Genomic DNA, 20,936 nt, shown 5'->3' with positions numbered 1-20,936 from the left:
CCCATTCCCTTCTGTTATGCCCCTTAGTTTTCTAGTGTAACCCTTCTTCTAGGGAAAAAAAAACTCCCTTTTTACTTTTATGTTTCTGTTTGTATGTGACCCACTGAATTTAATTAGACTTTCTTGCCTGAGAATGGGTAGGAGGTCATTTGCTGCAGCAAGTGCACCTTGTCAGTATCTACACCACTGAAGAAAACATCTCCCTCCCTTACCAATCATTCATTGCCAGTAGTCCCTCAAGGAGATACAGGGCCTCGTAGGCCCTTCTCCCAGCCATTATGAAATGTTCAAGGGCATGATATTTGGCAGCTTGTGTGCAGGTAAACACAGCTGCAATGTGTTCACAACTGCAATGCCAAGGTCATATCTGGAAGATATATCATTTTGCTTCATATCTACATTTAATTTTTTAGCTGTTATTTTAGAACAAAATGGCAACCATTCTCCAAAATTTTAAGCATAGTATAACAAATATATATTTATTTTCTGCACCTATCTTCACCAATTATTAACATTTGTCACATTAACCTTATCACTATTCCTGAAAATGGATGAAATATAATATGAAATATAATATAATAATAACACTTGTTATTGCTGCACGACAGAAAGTAAATTGCAGGCATTGCGACTAATTCTTCAGTGTAACTCTTTTGTATCCCAAGAGTGTTTTTATATAGCTTAAGCGTATTTACCAAATTCACAAAAATTCAAAATAATGAAAGACCTACTGTCTCTTATATGGTCTATAGTCTACTTATATTGTCTCAAACAGATACTCTTTAAATCACATTTTAATATAATAATATGCCTTGTATTTTGATGTCCAGTGTCCCTAATGTCCATTAATCTGAAATGGCTCTTTACTTTTCTTTGTCTTTAATACTTAGATATTTTGGAGAGTACTAACAAACTGCTTTCTGTTCTCAAAGCTGTCCTTCAGTTTAGATTGGACTGACAATTCTCCCTTGTTCACATGCTTATTCATTTCTAGCAAGCATCAATGATGTGTGTCTTCTGATGTATTATACCAGGGATCAGTTTACACTATTCCTGAAAATGTTAACTTGTCAGTTTTGAAAGATGGTGCCTAATTTCCTTTAAAATAATCAGTAGGAGGGTACCTTGGGATGTGAGTATCCTGACTCACCAATTGTCTGTCTCATAATTTTAACAACTGTTGAAAATTCTTACCTGAACAAATTGTTATTGTAGTGGAAGAAAATAAAGATTTCTAACTATGTCATTTCTTTTTATTCATTAGTTAGAATTCTACTTCTATGGAAAGCTTTCCCATTTTCTTGGATTATAACTAATACAAACACATAAATTTGTGTTTCATTCTCTCTTATTATTCATTTGCAGCTACCTTTTAAAGCATACCACTTAAGAACAGTCCTTACTTCAGAATAAAACAACACATGTTCTCTATTTGGGATGAGGGAAAGCATATTCCAAGTGTAGCCTTTAACAATACCTAGAATGATACAGTTTTACTGTAGTCTTTCTTCATTTTTATTTTGTGATGGTTTAAAATATGACATCTAAGTTCCAAGGGCTTCTTGGAACATAGTCTAACTAGGTCATAATGATTGACCTCTAATCTAATGACTATATTTTCATCCTTGATTAGCAGTAGGTAAAAGTTCATTTGATGCTTTCCTTGATAACCTCTTTTCAAAAACGGCAAAATACACTACTTTAATGAAGATCTTTGTTTATATTTGGTCTCATTGATTAAGCTATTCCATTATTAATCAATTTTTATTATGGTTGTGATAATTATATATATATATGTATACATATTTGTATCTTCAAAAAAACTTAAAACTCTTCTCCTTACATTAGACTATATGCCTTCCCCAAACACTTTCTTGCTATTATACAAATATCAATTCAGTTTCTTAACATATTATCCCCCTGCCCCACCAAAGTGTAACTGCTTCTGAATTGTGCTGTCGTATCATAGAAATTGAGTTGAATATCTTTGCACACTGAGCATAATGATCCTCCTGCCAGGAACAAATAATTTATACTGCTCTAGAGAAACAAATATGCATATGAATTTATGTGGATGGATAAATCCTTACAAACCATAGCTCTTTATCACACCAGTAAAAAAAAGAAAAAAGTACTTGGTGAAGCTAATGAATAAACTGGAATCATTATAGTGTCTTATCATGTGTTTCCCCAACAAAACTGCATTTTATAGCCTATAAATCGGGGCAGAACATGCCAAAGGATTTTATATGAGAATGGAACATTTTAGAATGAACTATTTAAGAGTAAGCACCCGAAGTCTTCCATTACACTTTCAACAAGATTTATACATCTATATGAATATAAATAGAGATCAGAAATGCAAAATGAAAATTCAGACTGTGTTCAAAAAAACATATGAACGTTTAACAAATTTTACTTCCTCAAAGATTTCTAGCAAAAATAATATTCAAACACTAATACCAGTTACAGGCCAATAAAAAAATATAGGATCCCAAACTACACTAGATAATTGCAGCAAGATTAGTACAAACCAAGTACATTTATTATTTGCAATGTAATCCAATAACCTAAGAGATGACATGTACTTTATTTTAATTAGCTGTTTCTTTTAAAGGGTTGTTTGCACCAACTGTCTTGATAAGAAAAAAATTGTAGTCATTGCTCAAAATGCTTGTAGCAAATCTAGTTTTAAATTGAAGCAATTTATTCAGAAAGCAGTCTACTACTGCAGCAATAATCAATGTGTTTTCCCTTAGACTGTACTAGAGCGTTCCAAGGACTGTTGTTAATTGCCTGTAACTAAATGACTGTTGGTGCCCTTAAATGTAACTCTTTGGCACTTGTTCATTTGTTGTGTTTAAGCAAATGGTAGTTTCCTTAGGATTTTGCTGAGCGGTTTTGCTTTAAAATTTTCAATTCTGTCTCAGTTTCTTAAAGGGGATAGAGTCTATCTATCATTTTAACCAGATAATACATTTTTTTGAAAGTTTAGGTTTCTCTTTCCATTCTCAGTTAAATTGTGCAGAAATGGAATCTTTTTTATTTTTTTTCATTATATCCCATAAATTTCAATATGTTATACAATCATTTCATTCAATTCTAGAAAGCCTTAAATTTCTTTTTTAATTCTCTATTGACCCACTTTTCATGCAGTAGTGACCTGTTCAGTTACCATGAGTTTGTAAGCTTTCTGTTTTGTTTGTTGTTAGTTTTTTCTATTGTTGATATTCAGTTTTCTCTTCTTTTTTTCCTTTTTTAAAAATTTTATTAATTTATTCATATTACATCTCAGTGGTTATCCCCTCCCATTCCTCCCTCCCTCCCATTTTCCCCTTACTCCCCTCCTCTATGACTGTTCCTGAGGAGGATTACCTTCCCCTGTATATGCTCATAGGGTATAAAGTCTCTTCTTGGTAGCCTGCTATCCTTCCTCTGAGTGCCACCAGGTCTCCCCATTCAGGGGACATGGTCAAATATGAGGCACCAGAGTTCGTGTGAAAGTCAGACCCCACTCTCCCAGAGGTCCTGCTCAAACTATGGCACCAGCCAAGGACAATACAGGCTGTAAACTTCAAACCCCTACCCAGATCTTTTTTGTTTTTTAAATGCTGCCACTTCAGGCAACTTGGAGTAGAGTTGAAAAGCAGGCTTCATTTCAAAAGGAAATGACATTTGCAAGGACAATACACATTCAGAGTCAGATAGTAATCTAAAGATAAAAGACAATAGAATAGAAGGCCCAGATAATTTCTCTTAATTGTGACAAAATTTAACCCCTTCTCATTTTGTCCTGAAGTCAAGGATAAGCCATAAAATAAATACAGGGCTCTTATTTAATGAAGTGTTCACTTTGGAGCAGGACTGTACAGACTAAATCTAATGCACCATTACCCTTGGGAACATTTGTAGAATGTGACAAATTTATTTTTTTAATTAATTAATTTATTTTTTATTATTAATTTATTCTTGTTATATCTCAATGGTTATCCCATCCCTTGTGTCCTCCCATCCTTCCCTCCCTCCCATTTTCCCCTTATTCCCCTCCCCTATGACTGTTCCTCAGGAGGATTACCTCCCCCTGTATATGCTCATAGGGTATCAAGTCTCTTCTTGGGAACCTGCTGTCCTTCCTCTGAGTGCCACCAGGTCTCCCCCTCCAGGGAACATGGTCAAATGTGAGGCACCAGAGTACATGAGAAAGTCATATCACACTCTCCACTCAACTGTGGAGAATGTTCTGACCATTGGCTAGATCTGGGTAGGGGTTTAAAGTTTACCTCCTGTATTGTCCTTGGCTGGTGCCTCAGTTTGAGTGGGACCCCTGGGCCCAAATCTGCCTATCATAATGTTCTACTTGTAGGTTTCAGGACCCTCTGGATCCTTCTACTTTGCCATTCTCCCATGCTTTTCTCATCTAGAGTCCCAATAGGATGCCTTCCCCTCTGTCCCAGTTTCCCGGTAAGTGAAGGCTTTCGTGGGACATGCCCCTTGGGCTAGTATGCAGATATAAGTGAGTATATACCATTTGAGTCTTTCTGCTTCTGGGTTAACTCACTCATGATGATCATTTCTAGCTCAATCCATTTATCCACAAATTTAGGGAATTCCTTGTTATATCAACTTAATAAATACTAGTCTGTGTACATGTACAATAGATATGCTTATGTAAGATAGGGCAACAGACGAGCAGCACTGGTGTTTGCCTTGTGTAAAAAGATAGTGTTTTATTCCCAACCTCCATCTAAGGATGTTGGAAGAAGGCCACTTTTGTACAAGTAGCATTACAGAGCATCTGATAAGAAATCTGAGATATGCTAAAGGTTTGGATAAACTAGCACTGTGCAAATACTACATTTCTTTGGATGCGTTTTTACATGCTCTATTAGCAGTAAATCACTGCATCTCAAGAAAGTTATTCTTGTTCATTGCTCATCTTTTAAGTATATGCCATTTTTCATTTTTGTACCTTAAAGCTGTTTAAATGACACACAACCATTTCTATAATTGCAAAGCTACATCAACCTTATTCTTTCTTTTTTATTGCATTTCGGACAATAGCACTGATTGTCTAAATACATGGATATTTAAGATATCAAGTACAATTTTGATGACTCATAACTCCTATAAAAAGAAATAACTCATTTTCTCTAGAAATAAGAGTAACTTACTTTTATACAACTTTTCCTCCAATTTATTCATATTTAATTTCTGAAAAAATGTCTGAATTTCAAAGACAACAAGAAAGGGTATATAGGAGGGTTTGGGAAGGGGAAATGTTGTAATTATAATCTCAAAAATAAAAGATATAACAATATAAATGGAACCAAGAAAAATAGTTGTTTGAAAGTACATAGAAGCCTAGATTATGAACACCATTTAAAGAAAATGAGTCTTTTTTGAATTGCTAAGAACATGGTTCAGGTATCACGCTTATTGCCTCTAACGTGATTTGACTAGATATGGTCCTTATACTATGTTACAGTCTTGGGCCTAGTGCTATGCCTCCAGCTGCAAAAGGTGGACTTGGAGGCACTACACAAAAGTCACTCCCTGCCTGGCTAGTTATCTACAGCAGAACAGCTGTTCTGACTCCAATATTTTCTTAGAGCATCTCTGCACATGGGCCTTGGGTCAGAACTAGTAATAGCTTTTCATAAGCAATCAGAATTTTAAAGCATTGAATTATGATTGGCATAAGAAAAAATTCATAGACCTCAGGTGATGAGATCAATAAAATTTAACAAATGCATACATTTGTGCACCCACCACCAAGGCAAGATAAAAAAAAAATGTTCCTTTACTGTGCAAGGTTCTCCCATGTCCCTTTCCAATAAACTTTCCCTTCATTTATTTCATAAGAAATATAGTTTCTGGGTTACGTCATTGCACTGTAGTGAACTGTTCTTGTAGTTTAATAGAATCATATGGTAACTATTACTTTCCATTTGACTTCCTTTACCCACTGTAACCCTATGAGTTTCTTTTTCATGGTGTATATCTTTAGTTTCTTCATTTGCTTGATGAGTAGAATCTATTTATGGGCAGACACAAGTTTAGCCAGCATCAGCTGTTATAGGGACATGGCTTGTTTCCAGTTGTGGTTAGCATGGATAAGATGACTCCATACATTTTTGTACAAGACTTCCTGCAAGTATCTGCTTATATCTCGTGAATAATTACACAGGAGTTGAATTGATATGACATTGATTTTTCACTTTACTAAAAACTTTCCCAATGTAATAGCATAATTATGTCTCTCATTTGCAGTGTTTAATTGTGGAAATTAAGTATTATTTATTCAATTTTCCATATGCAAGAAATTTTATTTTTATAAATTATAAGTATGCCTTATTTAGGGTTTCTATTGCTGTGATAAAACACCATGACCAAAAGCAAATTGAGGAGAAAATGGTTTGACTTAATATCCTGAATCACAGTCTATAGAGAGAAGTCAGAGCAGGAACGCAAGGCAGGGAACTGGAGGCAGGAGCTGATGCAGAGGCCATGGAGGGTTGCTGCTTATGGACTGCTTCCCATAGCTTGCTTGCCCTACTTTCTTATAGTAGCCAGGATCACCAAGCCAGAAGTGGCACCACCCACAGTAGGATAGGCCTTCTCACATCAATCTTCAATTAAGAACATTACCTTCAGGCATACCTACACCCGACCTCATGAACACAGTTTCTCAGTTGAGGTTTTTTTTCTCTCAGATGACATTAGTTTGTGTCTAGTTAACATAAGATGAGCCAGAAGAAAGTAGAAATAAAAAACAGAACCTTAAGAAAGCCACAATATGGGTCAGGGATGTGCTTCAGTGGTAGAGCGTTTGCTTTGCATGAGGTCCTGTGTTTGTTCACTTGGACCACAAAAGTAGTCATCATCTAAATTACTGTCTTTCCCCTAATGTTCAGTGTACTTTAAATCAGGATGTTCTAGTATCTGAATCATCTTTTGGACATAAGTTGTACTTTTACTTAGGTTTTTCTGTGTGGTGGAATTCAACTGGCACTCTGAAAGAACAAAGACACTAAGCACTCCACAGTATTATTTACCCACTAATTCTTTTGTTCACACATTAAGAGGGAAATACTATTCTGAAGAACATTTTATATATTGTTCCTGGTACTTTTGCAGTAGTCTCTTGTGTGGTTCCTTACAGTGTTTAACAGATAAAGCTTGTGTAATTATTTTTTCATTATTTCATATTTTGTGTTAATTTACTTTGACTCCAAAAATACTTAATTTTTATTTTTATTTTTACTATCTTAAATTCATAGTCAGATTTTTTAATAAAATATTTTCTTCAGCCTCTCATTTAATTTATTAAGTAAAAAAATACACTTGATTAAAAAGTAGTTATATGTATTTACTTTATTAAACAGTTATATTAGGAATAAATAACTACATAATGAGAAGCATGAGATAATTTTTTTCTTAATTATTACAGGAAAAAAGGTATCACATGCAAGCACACACACCCAAACACATACACACTATCTCACACACACTTCTGAGAAAATATGGCCATACATTCCAAATTCCAAATTATTTTATTTGTATTGCCTCATTCCTGTCATTATTTTGCCCAATTTATGAGAGTTTAGGAGTGAATTTGTCACCTAACAGTATGTATTATTACTAGCAATGAATTATTTTAATATTCTTAATCTAAAATTTTATTTATTAACTGTGCCTTAAATTATTTAATCCACTCCACGGTTTTCCAATTACAGAATCTAAAACAAAATTATTTTAGTATTTTAATTTAAGGAATGTTCTTGGGGAGATGTGAACAAAAATCTAATCACTCTAGGTAGGTAACTGATGACAGACCAAAATTGGGATACCACCAAAGACCAATTTGGTGAAAGAATAAGTTTTATTGGTGTTTATTAGTATTTTATTGGAGTTATTGGCAGAAATAACTCAAATGACAGCAGCATCAGAAAAGCCCACCCCAACACGGGTAAAGGCTCATGAAAGCTGGAAACCTACAGTGTTATAATAATGATTAAACTACCAACATACCTGCTATAAAGGAGGTTTATTTGTGGGGAGGAGAAGGGAGAGAGGTGTTGGAGCCTGAGTGAGCCATGAGGACAGAGAAAAAACTCAAGGCTGACTGGGACAGGCAGATAGAGACAGAGACTAAGAGAGGCCAAGAGACAAGAGAGGCAACTGGGATGGTAGATGGGCCCTTATAGCCTGTGTACCTGGCACAGGTGGTGACATAGTATGTTATCAGGAACCTGAAGGTCCCTGAGAGCAGGCTAGTTGAATTGCATGCACACCAACATTCCTCCCTTTTCATTTCATTAAAAATGAGGAACTAGGAAGGTGTAGTGAAACAGGAACAAGGACATTGTGTTCAGAAAGGCTGCTTCCTGCTCACTTGGACAACAACATCTTTGGGGACCCAAGAGAATGGGAGGCTGGCAAAGTCCTTGGAGATATGGCTATTTCAAATTTCCAGGGTCTGTGAGAACATCTGCATCTAGGAAGGAAAGTGTAATCTGAACCGATACTGTCTACAAGGTTAGACAGAGCACCTGTGGGTAGCTAGCTGCTTTGGAGGTATCTTGGATGCAAAAAGCACTTGGACTTGACTGGAAGATATATGCAGGCAGAAGACAAAATTACGTAGCTTAGGGAGAAAATTATTTTTTAGATGTACACTTGAAACTTTTGGACCCATGGTTTTGGTGATTGTGGGGAGGGGATTCCAAAAACCAGGGAAAGGAGGAAAAATATCACCCTCTGAAATAGGAAATAGGTGGGAAACTTAGGCTGCTGATTGACAGTACTTATCGGGATTCCATTTGACCTGAAAGGAATGAGTGGATTTCCTGTGGCTTACAAGAATCTTTCAATTTAAAAAGAAGATAAGATTTAAACATGCTAACATCATTATGGTTTGTAATCTGCAGGAAAATACACATTGTATAAAAAGGCAGTAGGCATACATCTTTGTGTCATAGCATAGGAGAGGCTTGGGAAATAATTTTGGGTTTTCAGCATGAACACAATTTAAGGTGAGCTCAAGGAAATCAGAAGCCTTCTGTGAAGTAGAAGAGGCAAAAGCTCACTTGATCTTGGTTTTCAGTATGGCTACACATGATGAAAAAAGGGACTTCATCCCTCTATCCAGAAGACTGCATGTATAAAAATCTAGCACAATGAGAAACACTTTTAAGTCTATACTTAAAAGACAAACCAAAGGAAATTTCTTAATACAACAGTAGCATAGCAACAGGAAGAAATCTGAAGCATTTTTCTTTCTTTCTTTCTTTTTTTTTTTTTTTTTTGTATACCTTGAGTCACCTTCTTATAACCATCTAAGCTTTTAATTGCATTTGTTAACCTTAGAATACCTTCTTATACCCTAAAATACTTTCTTAGGTCCTCATAACTTAAGCTTTTGTGTCCTTAGGTCTCATGTAAACTTTACATCTTTCTTCTTGAATTATTTACCACAATACCCAGGTGAGACTGCTTAGAGCAGTCACAGTCCTTTAGCTAAAGGAATAATACAATGTTACATCTAATATCTGTTTTAATACCTGGTGTTTTGGGGGTTTTGTTTTTTATTTTTTGTTCTGGTAACAAGGTAGACTGTGTCTACACCTAGTGATAGCATCTCTAGGAGAATGAGGCTTAAGGCTTGAGTTTTACATATGAAGAGGGCTGAGAAAGCATCTGAAGCCTGTTTACCTTTTAACATGAGGTCTGTGACCAAGGCAAACTTGTTTGCCTTTTTAAAATAAGCAATTTAGTAGTTAGTAGTTTAACTAGGTAATGGATTGACTAATTAACTAACATAGTAGTAGATTATCTTGAGATAATGAGCATTTGTTTGTTCTCTATCTGTCAAGCTACCATTAGCTTAGCCATCAATGTGATCAAACACCTGAAAAGGATATATTGTAACCTAGAGGAATTTACACATCAATCAAAATGACAGAGATTAGTCTATAGTCCACTACCTAGACAGTTATCACAGGTTCCTGGGGTCTCCATGTCAATGTGGGCAGAGGCAGTCTGGCTATCAGACACAGAAAATGAGAGGCTATTTCTGTGGAGGAAGAACATGGGAGATATACTTACCTCACCTCATCCTCAGCAATGTGAGAGAATACTTCTCTAGTATCCAGTTTGTTCACAGTTCAGGCTGGGCCCTAGCTGCAGGTGAACATTGAAACAGTCATCCCAGTGGTTAGTGTACTGTACTCCAGGTGGAGTCTTTGCCTCTGTGCCCATAAGTTCTTGGAGACCTTGGGGAGTTATACTTAGGATTTGGTAGTTTCTGTCTGCCATAATAAGTTTAAACATATTAAATGTCATATTCATCAGGGCTTTGACAGTCTTGAGGGCTAACATATCTGGGTTAATCTTTGTCTGAGTTTAGATATATGATCTAAACTATGCCTTGCAAACATAAAACAGAATGTTATGATCTATATGTCATATTCTGCAGATAAGTGTAGATTAAGTAGATCTAAATAGACAAAATGTATTTGTTTCTAGTTATTTTCTATTTAGCATTGAAAATATGTACAAGTGGCTAAATAAAGCTTAATCTCATAATTAATCATATTAGTTCTTAGCATGGCTACAAATATATTTATGAACATAATAAAGGATTTATTCATTTATATGGTGACTATTAACTTGCATTTATTTTGGTTTTGTCATTATTATCATCATCATCATCATCATCATCATCATCATCATCATTATTCCAAGACAAGGATTTTCTGTGTCGGTGCGGCTATCTTGGACTCACTTTGTAGACTCATAGATCCACCTGCTTTTGCCTCCCCAAGTGCTGGGATTACAGATGTGTAGCACCACACTCAACTCTAACATGCGTTTTTTTTTTCTTTTTCTCTATATTTCTTAATCATTAAAGACTAAGACTTTAGGTTTCATCACTGTTAGGATGGAGAAATTTAGAAGTAACAAGATAGGAAAGAGGTTTACTTCAAGTTTGCCAAATACAAATGGCCAAATCACTATGAATGTAACATTTATATAATTCTTTATTGTCTCATGGTTTTACTGCTGTATGTAGTTTATTTTATTCATGTGTAATAATATAAATGTATATGTTAAAAGGAAACATAATAAATAAAAAAGTGAAAAAATCTTAAACACAGTCTATAAAGAGACTGAGAACTTTTTGACCTTTTTATGATGTACCACTCTAGCATAACACTTTCCTGTGTGATTTAGTTTACAAAAAGTCTATAGCTTATAAGAATCTAAAGCTACATTATACATTAGTAATATTAGCAATAACAATGCGAAGCATATTTTAATGCAGTGATTTTCAGCCTTTTGAGAGTGAAGATAGAGTATAACCAAGTTCTAACATTGTAAATAATTGACTCTCTCTAAAATTAATATATTGCAGCTTAAATGTATGTTTGGAATCATGTCACATGGTTTTAAGATTATCTAAGTACAAACTTTTAACTACTAACCCCAAGTTATGAGTTTTAGCCACATCCTGTTTTTGACCCTGGACATTAAAAACATGCCTGGGTCTGAAAAGAATTGAATAATAACCTGTTTCCAGAGTCAGTATTATATTAGAACATTATAAAACAACTTCAAAATTACATGTGAATTTATTATCCCAACTACATTGCCCAGAAAGCCTGGAGGAGAACCCTGAGCAGAGTCAGCTGGTGGCAGGAGAAACAACATTCATTCCTGCATCAAGAACTAGCAGATATATCAGTAGTTAGACATATATTTTAAATTAGCTTTGGTTAACCTGAATAGACCATTATAACCTTGAAATTTCACCATCATATAAAGAATATTTTGAACCAGAGTTGAATCATATATACAGTATGAAGTAAAAATATAACTTTGAATTTCTATAAAAATCCATACCAATTTAAAATGAGATTTGTCACGTTTTTAGTATAAAAGGAGATAAAATAATAATGAGTTCATTTGACCTGAGAAGTTTCATAAATGTTGCTTTATACCATGTGATATTTTTAAGATGGTAGAGTCACATGTCAGGTTATAGGAGTCATGTGGCTGACATGATTGTTAATTTAAAACATTTGTGCAAGCAAGTTATAAATCCTTAAGAGTTCACAGTATGATCTTAAGATATATATTTTTTCATTTGAGAGCAGAGTGCAAAGAAATCATCAAGAAACTATTTTTTTTACTATAAGTATTTGAAATAGATTTATTCAGGGTGAAGAAAATTGAATGAAAACTAAAATGCTTTTAGTGGAAAATATGACCCAAAGTTTGGTTTCCAGAACCCATATAGTAGATTGAAACTGTCTATATCTACAACTTCAGAGGATTGTGAGATACTCACTACTACCCACATGTATATAAACACAGAGATACTTACAGAAATATAAAAAGGAAATAAATCTTTCAATGGTAAAAAAATTTTAATATCGAACGTGTGCCTATAAGAAAAACCACACATTAGAGAAGCATGAATAAAACCCTGATTATTTGGATGTGCTTTTTGAAAAATTAATGTATTTATTCATTTTGCATCCCAATTATACACCCCTCCCTATTCTCCTCCCAGAGATATCCTCCCTCCTCTTCTATCTCCCCCTCCCATATTCCTCAGAAAAAGGGACTCTTTCCTTACTAACCCACCCCAACTTATCAAGTCACAACAGGACTGAACATGATCTCTTCCCCTGTAGCCTGGCAAGGCAGCCCTGCCAAGGGGAAGTGATCAAAACCCAGGCAACAGAGTCCATGTCAGAGACAGTCCCTGCTCTCCTTACTAGGAGAACCACATGAAGCCTGAGCTTCCCATCTGCTACATCTGTGTAGGGGAGGCCTAGGTCTAATAATTCATGCATAGTCCTTGTTTGGTGCTTCAGTCTCAGCAAGTCTCTCTGGGTACTGGTTACTTGGCTCTGTTGGTCTTCTTGTGGAGCTCCTGTCACTTCTATGTTCTTTTATCCTCTCCCCACCCCAAAGACTCCCTATGCTTCTTCCAATGTTTGGCTGTGAGTCTCAGCATCTGTTTCCATCCACTGCTAGATGAAGCTTCTGAGAGGACAGACAGCAGAGTAGTGAGTGAGAATGGAGATCAGATATGGGGAAAGAGGGGGAACGATGGCAGGGGGTGTTGCAGAGAAAAGAAAAATCATGAGTAGGGGTATCTCTGTGACAAGCTGGAGACCTAAGACAAGATAGGCTCTGGGAGGATATGGGGTGAGTCTATCTGAGCCTCTAGTAGCAGGGATCATGGAGACTTAAGAGTATGCCCTCTAACTAGACATGACTCCTGGTGGAGGGAAGGGAACTCCAACCCACCCACAAAATCTTTGACCCAAAATTTTCTCTGCCTACAAGATTTGCAGGGATAAAGATAGAGCAGATAGAGCAGAAATTGAGGGAATATCCAAGCAATGCCCCATTGGCCCAGCCTGAGAAAAGAGTTTTAAGAGTTGGGAAATAGATCCCTAGAGATAAGAGGCTTTGGTAGTATAAAGCAGAGTTTAAATATCTGGGAATCATTTGTCTGTGGTTGTTGAGTATTTGGAAATTTGGTGTGCCAACTTTTAGCCTTTCAATGGGGCCAGTTTTTGTTTGTTTGTTTGTTTGTTTTTGGAATAAAATCTGAGTTCACTGAAGAGAAAGGGGGAAGAGCTTATACTTGCATTCAGGCTGCAGGAGTGGGTAAGGGGTGAATGGGTATGAAGGTCCATGTGGAGAGAGGTTGAGAGTCAGAGCCACATGGCAGAATCTGACTCTAAGTAGAATCTGGAATAAATTTACAGACAAATTGTCTCCACATACCTCAGGAGTGGTCTTGAGAACAGCTACTTCCAGCAGAAAAGGTGTTTCAGTCCCTAGTCTCATCTGCCCTGACTTGTTGCAACTTACCTACAAGATGTTTAAGCAACATGGGGAAGAGACCAGAGAGAAAGAGAAAGAACATTGATAGAAAAGAATAGAGAGTAGGGAATCACTTTCCATTTCATCGACCAATCTTAGTGTTACTGAATAACATTAGAAATTTGATTAGAAAGGTGAATAAGATTAAAGCCCATCCGGTCAGGTTTTAGGTGTAGAGGCTGGAGGCTTTCCAAAGAGGAATGAAAACAGTATGAAGGCACCATTCCTATGGATGAGAAAAGGGGAAGAAGAAATGACACAAGCCATTCAATAGGTCATCATCCAGCGTCACTCAGCTAAACTGAACAGGAGTCAGAATAAGTCGACCTAGCTAAGCCCAGAGAGCCTTGGCACCTGGTATCTCATACCAGGACTTTTAGCAGCACCTCATGCAGGAGAGCCCAAAGGTGGAGGCTCTGAAGGGCAGAGAGCCCGAAGTTTCAAAGCCCAAAGGCTAGAAGTGACACAGGCCGTTCAGTGAGTCGTTATCCACTGTCATGCTGCACAATTGAACGGGCATCAGAGCTTAGCCTGCATAAGTGTGGAGAGACTTGATGCCTGGTACCAGGACTTCCATAGAAGATTGAAGACAAGGAAGAAAACTGATTTCTCGTAGACAGATCTCATCCACAGGAAAGAGTTGAGGAACAGCACAGACAGCCCTGGCATGGAAATGATAGAGGAGCAGGAATTGCAAGGTTGCAGCTCCAAGGACATTGGGATGGAGATAGGTGACGTTTACCTAGCTTTTCCTAGTGACCCAGTCTACACCTCATCCAGGTACCTTAGTTGGTTTCTACTTCTTTCAGGCAGGTGGTCTGGTGTCACAGTCTTTGCAGTTTGGCTTGTCTGTGACTCTTAGCAGTCTTTATTGCTTATTCTCACTAGGAGAAGCCTAGTGAATCTGGTTAGAGTTGTTCAGTCCTTGAGCTTAAGGAGGAAATGTTCTACTTCTTCAAAACATCCTGTTATTTCACCTCCCTTTTAGCATCCTGTATCTTAATGAGCTTCCTTTCAAGATGGAAGGGACCAACCTGCCACACACAGCACTTTACTTAATAAATTAAAGAAGATATTGCTTTTCAGCTTAACTTTGGGGAAGAACAACTTCCTATCAGTAATAAAATTTAGACTATGATGATCAATGACAACATGCATATATAGGCACTTAAGCAGATGGAGTTTCAGTGTATGTATATGGATACTTACTATTTACTTACCAGCAACCTAAATCTTGTTGCTATCTTCATAAGCTCTAAAGGAGAAAATGTAGGTAACTATTTTATTCCAATTTTTTATCTGATCATTTTTGTTATATATCAACATTCAGTATGATAAAGAAAAACTTGTATACAGCAAAGGTATGCAGACAAATCCTCATTTAGACATATTTATACTAACATGTGTAGCATAATATAAGGTAAAGAAATATAAGAAAAGATGTGGTATCTTAATTGTTTAAAAAAAGGTTTTCAACACATTTTGTTGTGATATCCACTAGGGGCCTACATTTTAAACCCAGTTAAGGTCTTAGCCTTCAAGATTATGCTTATACACCTGGATACTACTCTTTAGAGAGAATTGGAAATCAAGTCATCACTTCTTGCAGGAGAGGACAGGTAGCATTAAGTAGTTATTTCTGCCAGCCCTCTGCAGCAGTGTACAGTGCCCTCTAGAAAGTATGCTATCTGACCCCCTTATTTTATCTTGAACCCAACTCCCAGGTAAAAGCTCAAGTAAAAAGGATAAAAATTCATATGCAAGTGATCATAAAGCTGTCCTGTCTTAAAATTTCATTTATTTTATCAATTCCAAAAGCATGGTTCATAGGATCTCCTCAAGGGATATGTATACATGTGAAAGTTGCTATACTGAGGCAAACTATATATTGTAGTTTTAAATTAGAAATTTGCAATATTTTTAGTTCAGATGCAATATGTAAACCAAGTTCATTTTTACCAAAACAGTGTTACTAAGCAACGTTGTCACATATCACCTTATCCAATTACCAAGGAAACAGAATTGAAAGCTAAAAATGGGTTAAGTCCTCACACAAGATGAATGTGTTTATACATGCCCATGAGCCCAGAACTTAAGAGGCTGAGGAAGGTGGATCACACGTTCAAGGCCAGCCTAGGATACACAGCGAGACCTAAATTCAATAACCAAAAGCAAAACAATTGTCTGAAAAGAGGGCACAATATTTTTTAACACATCTGGAGTCACTTACAAAAACATGAAACTAAATAGAATTCATGTTTTTATATGTGATTATTGTATAATTCTCCATTGCTATTTTCCCCTAGAGTTAATGTACACCGTTGAACTTGCTGGAGGACTTGGTGCTATTCTCTTGCTACTTGTTTGTTTGGTGACGATCTATAAATGTTACAAGATAGAAATCATGCTGTTCTACAGGAACCATTTTGGAGCTGAGGAGCTGGATGGAGGTAAGATGACTTCCCTGCTTTATTGTTGCTTCTGAATACACTTTATCTTATTTTATTCCAGCGAAAGAAAAGTTATATGCATCTTTGTAAAATCATTTTTGTATGGAAATATGTGTGGTAATTTAGAGCCAATAGGTAGTTTTCTCTGCGACTTGTCTAGGAATACCTACACTTTTAAAAATTGTTTTCCAAGCAGCACTTACAAATTACAGGCACTGATTGCAATGCTACCAGCATGTTCATTTTCTCTCACCTTGCAATCAGTACTGAAAGGCCAACTTTATTTTTCTATAGGTAAGGTGTTTCTCTTTTAATTGTCTTCACTAGTGGAGTAGTTTGAAGTGAATTTCAATTTGTTCTTGTTTAGACTGATAGCTGTTTTATTAAACTGTACTGACTATTTTAGTATTCTTCCAAGAGGATCTTCACTCTTGTCCATCTCCTATTTTTGGAGACTGTTGTTCCAAGGGTAGACAACAGAAAAAAATAAAACCTACATTGTCTTTATAATAACACATCTAACATTTTTGTTCATACTGAACAAGTAAACATTATCTTTATAGAAACAGTAATTATCATTCACCTCTCGAAAGCCAAGAGTGGGTGTGCATTCTAAAAAGAAGTTAGGGTTCATAAAATTGACCTCTCAACATCAGTTATTAGTGAATTTAAAGGGATTTTGTGTTCCTTTGAGGTCATTTGGAAAACATAAGTTAAAGTGGCAAAATAGCACTTGCAAAGTGACAATGAATAGGGCAAATGATTAGGGTTTTTTCGGTTATGTTGATAAGTATTGTTCTTTGTCAGTTTTGTACTAAATATTGCAAGAGAAAAATGAAACTTTGACCCTGTGGCCATACTTCCAGGGTCTTCTGGAGCAGGCCATAGGCAGAGCTGTCAATTGTGAAACTTATAAAAGGAGTGCTTCACTGGCATTTCCAGCATCCTCTCCATTTACCCTTCTCCTGTTGCCACAAAGGTGAAGGTCAGACTGCAGAAACATTATTCTTTTGTGGAATTTTCTTAAAGCAAGATTTCTTAGCTGTTCTTTTCAATTTTCTCCCATCTTAACATAAATTACTATATTTTGGCTATTTCAAGAATACATAAGAAAACTGTCAATGTCAGAACTGTTAGATTAGTGTACCAGTCTGTGTGGCATGCATCTTAAAATAATTCCTAATAAATGTCATAAAACTTAAAAGTTCAGTATCATAACTTCCATTTTATTGATGCAGTAACTGGGGCTTTCAGAAATTAAATAATTTATTCAAAATCACAAATCAAGTATTACTGTAAGTTGCCAAGTAAGGATCTAAAGGAAATAAATCTCTTTCCAAATCCCTTATATTCTCTTACAAAGTCGCTATTACTTTTAAATTTTAATATACTCAGCTGAAGACATGCTGTTGTTTTTGTAATTAGAAGTAGATGATATTTGAAAAAATAGTTTATCTTAATAATCTCACATTATCGGTTAACTTGCATTAAATGTGTTAATTTTGTTCCAAATGTTATGAATGATTTTACCAAAACCATCAATTTACAGTGAAGGCTTTACCTATCATTTTCTGAATATAGAAAAATAATGGAATTTACTTAAAAATCAGAACCATAGTCAGTTGAATTTCTGTAATTTGAAATTTATTTTGAGGAACCTTGCTACTTATACACACTTGAGTGGGTTATGTATATAAGCCTAATGAATTCCATTGCTATTCTGCTGCTCTTTGGGTTCTCAAGTTTTTGGGGTTTGTTCTTGTTGCTGTGTTGTTTTTGTTTTGTATTGTTTTAGATGAGAAGATAAATCAAAGAAACAGTAACAAACAATTTAACAAGTTAAAATTTTAACAAGCTAAATTTTCTCTCAAAAAGCTAATTTAGTTTATAAATGCCTTAGAATATGTTAACCCTCACCTTCAGGCTATCTTGAACATAATCAGAGATATAAGTACTAGGGCTTTATTTGAGATACCCCTATGGATGCAATAAACCCAAAGAAAGCCAAGATAATACACTTAATTATCATCTAGATACGATTAATGTACACAAAGACTGCTAAGGCAGAGAACGTTGAAATGTTTTTATGAAAAAAAATTGTACTGTGAGTGCAGTGATCCACCCTGTATTAAAACAGACCTGCTCCTGTAGATATTGGTGAACATGAGCCCATCCTTAAATAATCTACTTTACCACAATGGACCTAACTCCTACAACTTCCAGAAACATTGTTTTATTGGACACCATTTCCAGTACTATTAAGAATGTAACAAGTTGAGGGCTGGAGAGATGGCTCAGTGGTCAAGAACATTGGCTGTTCTTACAGGGGACGCAGCCTGAGTTCCCACCACTACCATAGTGTCTTCTTGAAAAAAGGAACATAAATTCTCACCCTGACAGATTCTACTTCAAACCACAGTTTTTATCATCTGCTTCCACTCACTCAATGTCCAGAAATCCTCTTCTCAGAAACCTATACAATGTCCTAAACTTAGCAACATTTCTTCTGGTCTTAAACAAGCACCTAATCTTCTAGAGGTGAAAAATATTTTGGAAACCATTCAATCCCTATATTTCTAGCTCCCCATAATAATATTGCTCTTCCAAAAGCAATGATTGTTAACAGAAATGTTTGGCCTTTCAGAAGTTTTTGCCTTTTAAAAATTCATAATTTGATGATCAAAGGTGAGCCTTTTCATTCTTAGCAAACTTTAGTTGTATATTGATTCTTTGAAAGGAGAAATTTTGAAATACTTTTGAAAGTAATGATAGACAAAGAGTATAAAGAATAATGTAGAAATAAAGGTTAGCTGGTAGGTGACTGGTACGTAGCTCAGTGGTAGAACACGTCTAGCACAAATGAGACACTGGATTCCATCTCAATCACTGAAGGAAAAAAGGGAGTTTGAAGGGAAAGTCTAATGTATTGACATGATAATAACATAGTCATTAAGCAACAAGTCCTAGATTAATTATATTATTTTTACTTTGAAACATATAACTAAAAAGAATTTTAACCCTATTTAGCTCTGTACTTCATCTTTAATTAGGTTATTTGGTTTGTTGGTGTCTAATTCCTGAGTTCTTAATATATTAGTTCTCTATCAGATGCAGGAATGCTGAAGATCTTTTCCCAGTCTGTAGGCTGTCATTTGTTCTGTTGACAGTGTCCTTTGCCTTACAGAAGCTTTTCAACTTTATGAGCTTCTGTTTATTAATTGTTGATCTTAGAGCCTGAGCTGTTGGAGTTCTGTTCATTAAGTTGTCTCCTGTGCAAATGAACTGAAGGTTATTCCCCAATTTCTCTTATACTAGATTTGATATATCTGCTTTTATGTTAATGTCTTTGAATCACTTGGACTTGAGTTTTGTGCACTAAGGTAAATATGGATCTCGTTGCATTTTTCTACATGCAGACATCTAATTAGACCAGCACCATTTGCAGAAGATGCTTTCTTTTTTCCATTGTATGGTTTTGGCTTCCTTGTCAAAAGTCAAGTGCATGTACATGTGTGGATTCATTTCTGGGTCTTTGCCTTGATTCCATTGATCAATCTGTCTGTTTTATGTCACTACCATGTGGTTTTTATTAGCATTGCTCTGTAATATATCTTGAAATCAGGGATGGTGATACCTCTATAAGTTCTTTTATTGTACAGAATAGTTTTAGTGGTCCTGGTTTTTTTATTTTTTTTTATTTTTTTTGTATGAAGGTGAGGATTGCACAGTCAAGGTCTGTAAATAATTGTGTTGGAATTTTGATGGGAATTGCATTGAATCTGTAGATTGCTTTTGGTAAGATGACCATTTTTACTATGTTAATCCTCCCAATCCATGAGCATAGGAGATCTTTCCATCTACTGATATTTTCTCCAAATCTTTTTTCAGTGACTTTAAGTTCTTGTCATAAAGGTCTTTGACTTTCTTGCTTAAAGTTACTCCAAGATAGCTTATATTATTTGATTTTTTTTGCTATGTTAATCCTAGCAATCCATAAGCATAGGAGATCTTTCCATCTTCTGATAGTTTCTCCAATTTCTTTCTTCAGAGACTTTAAGTTCTTGTCATAAAGGTCTTTAACTTTCTTGCTTAAAGTAACTCCAAGATACCTTATATTATTTGAGGCTATAGTGGAATATCTTGGTTTTTCTATCTATGGTGATTAAAAGTTTTGCTGAGTATAGTAGTGTGTGCTCACATCTATGGTCTCTTAAAGTCTGCAAGACATCTTCCCAGGCCCTTCTTACTTTTGGTGTCTCTATTGAGAAGTCATACGTAATTCTTATAGGTCTGCCTTTGTATGTTACTTGACCTATTCCCTTGCAGCTTTTAATATTTTTCTTCATTCTGTAGATTTAGTATTTTGATTATTATGTGACAGGAGGATTTTTTTTCAGGCCCAGTCTATTGGATGTTCTGTAAGCTTCTTATCTGTTTATAAACATCTCTTTTCTTTAGGGTTTGAACTTTTTCTTCTATAATTTTGTTGAAAATATTTTCTGGTCCTTGGAACCAGGTATTTTCTCTTTCTTCTATTCCTATATTCTTGTGTTTTGTCTTTTTATTGTGTCGCAAATT

General features: G+C 35.6%; 1 protein-coding gene across 2 annotated transcripts in view; it reads left to right on the top strand.

Moving 5' to 3' along the window:
• Il1rapl1 (interleukin 1 receptor accessory protein like 1) overlaps positions 1 to 20,936 on the top strand; it is a 1,408,761-nt gene that overhangs the window by 1,379,211 nt on the left and 8,614 nt on the right. For both annotated transcript variants that reach the window (XM_051140905.1, XM_051140904.1), the window contains one exon: positions 16,215 to 16,358. In XM_051140905.1, coding sequence (XP_050996862.1) covers positions 16,215 to 16,358 — 144 coding nt within the window. The remainder of the gene's footprint in view (positions 1 to 16,214; positions 16,359 to 20,936) is intronic.

The sequence above is a fragment of the Acomys russatus genome, chromosome X, assembly GCF_903995435.1.
Source record: "Acomys russatus chromosome X, mAcoRus1.1, whole genome shotgun sequence".
In the NCBI taxonomy this organism is placed as follows: domain Eukaryota; kingdom Metazoa; phylum Chordata; class Mammalia; order Rodentia; family Muridae; genus Acomys; species Acomys russatus.
This window is presented reverse-complemented; position numbering and strand designations above follow the sequence as displayed.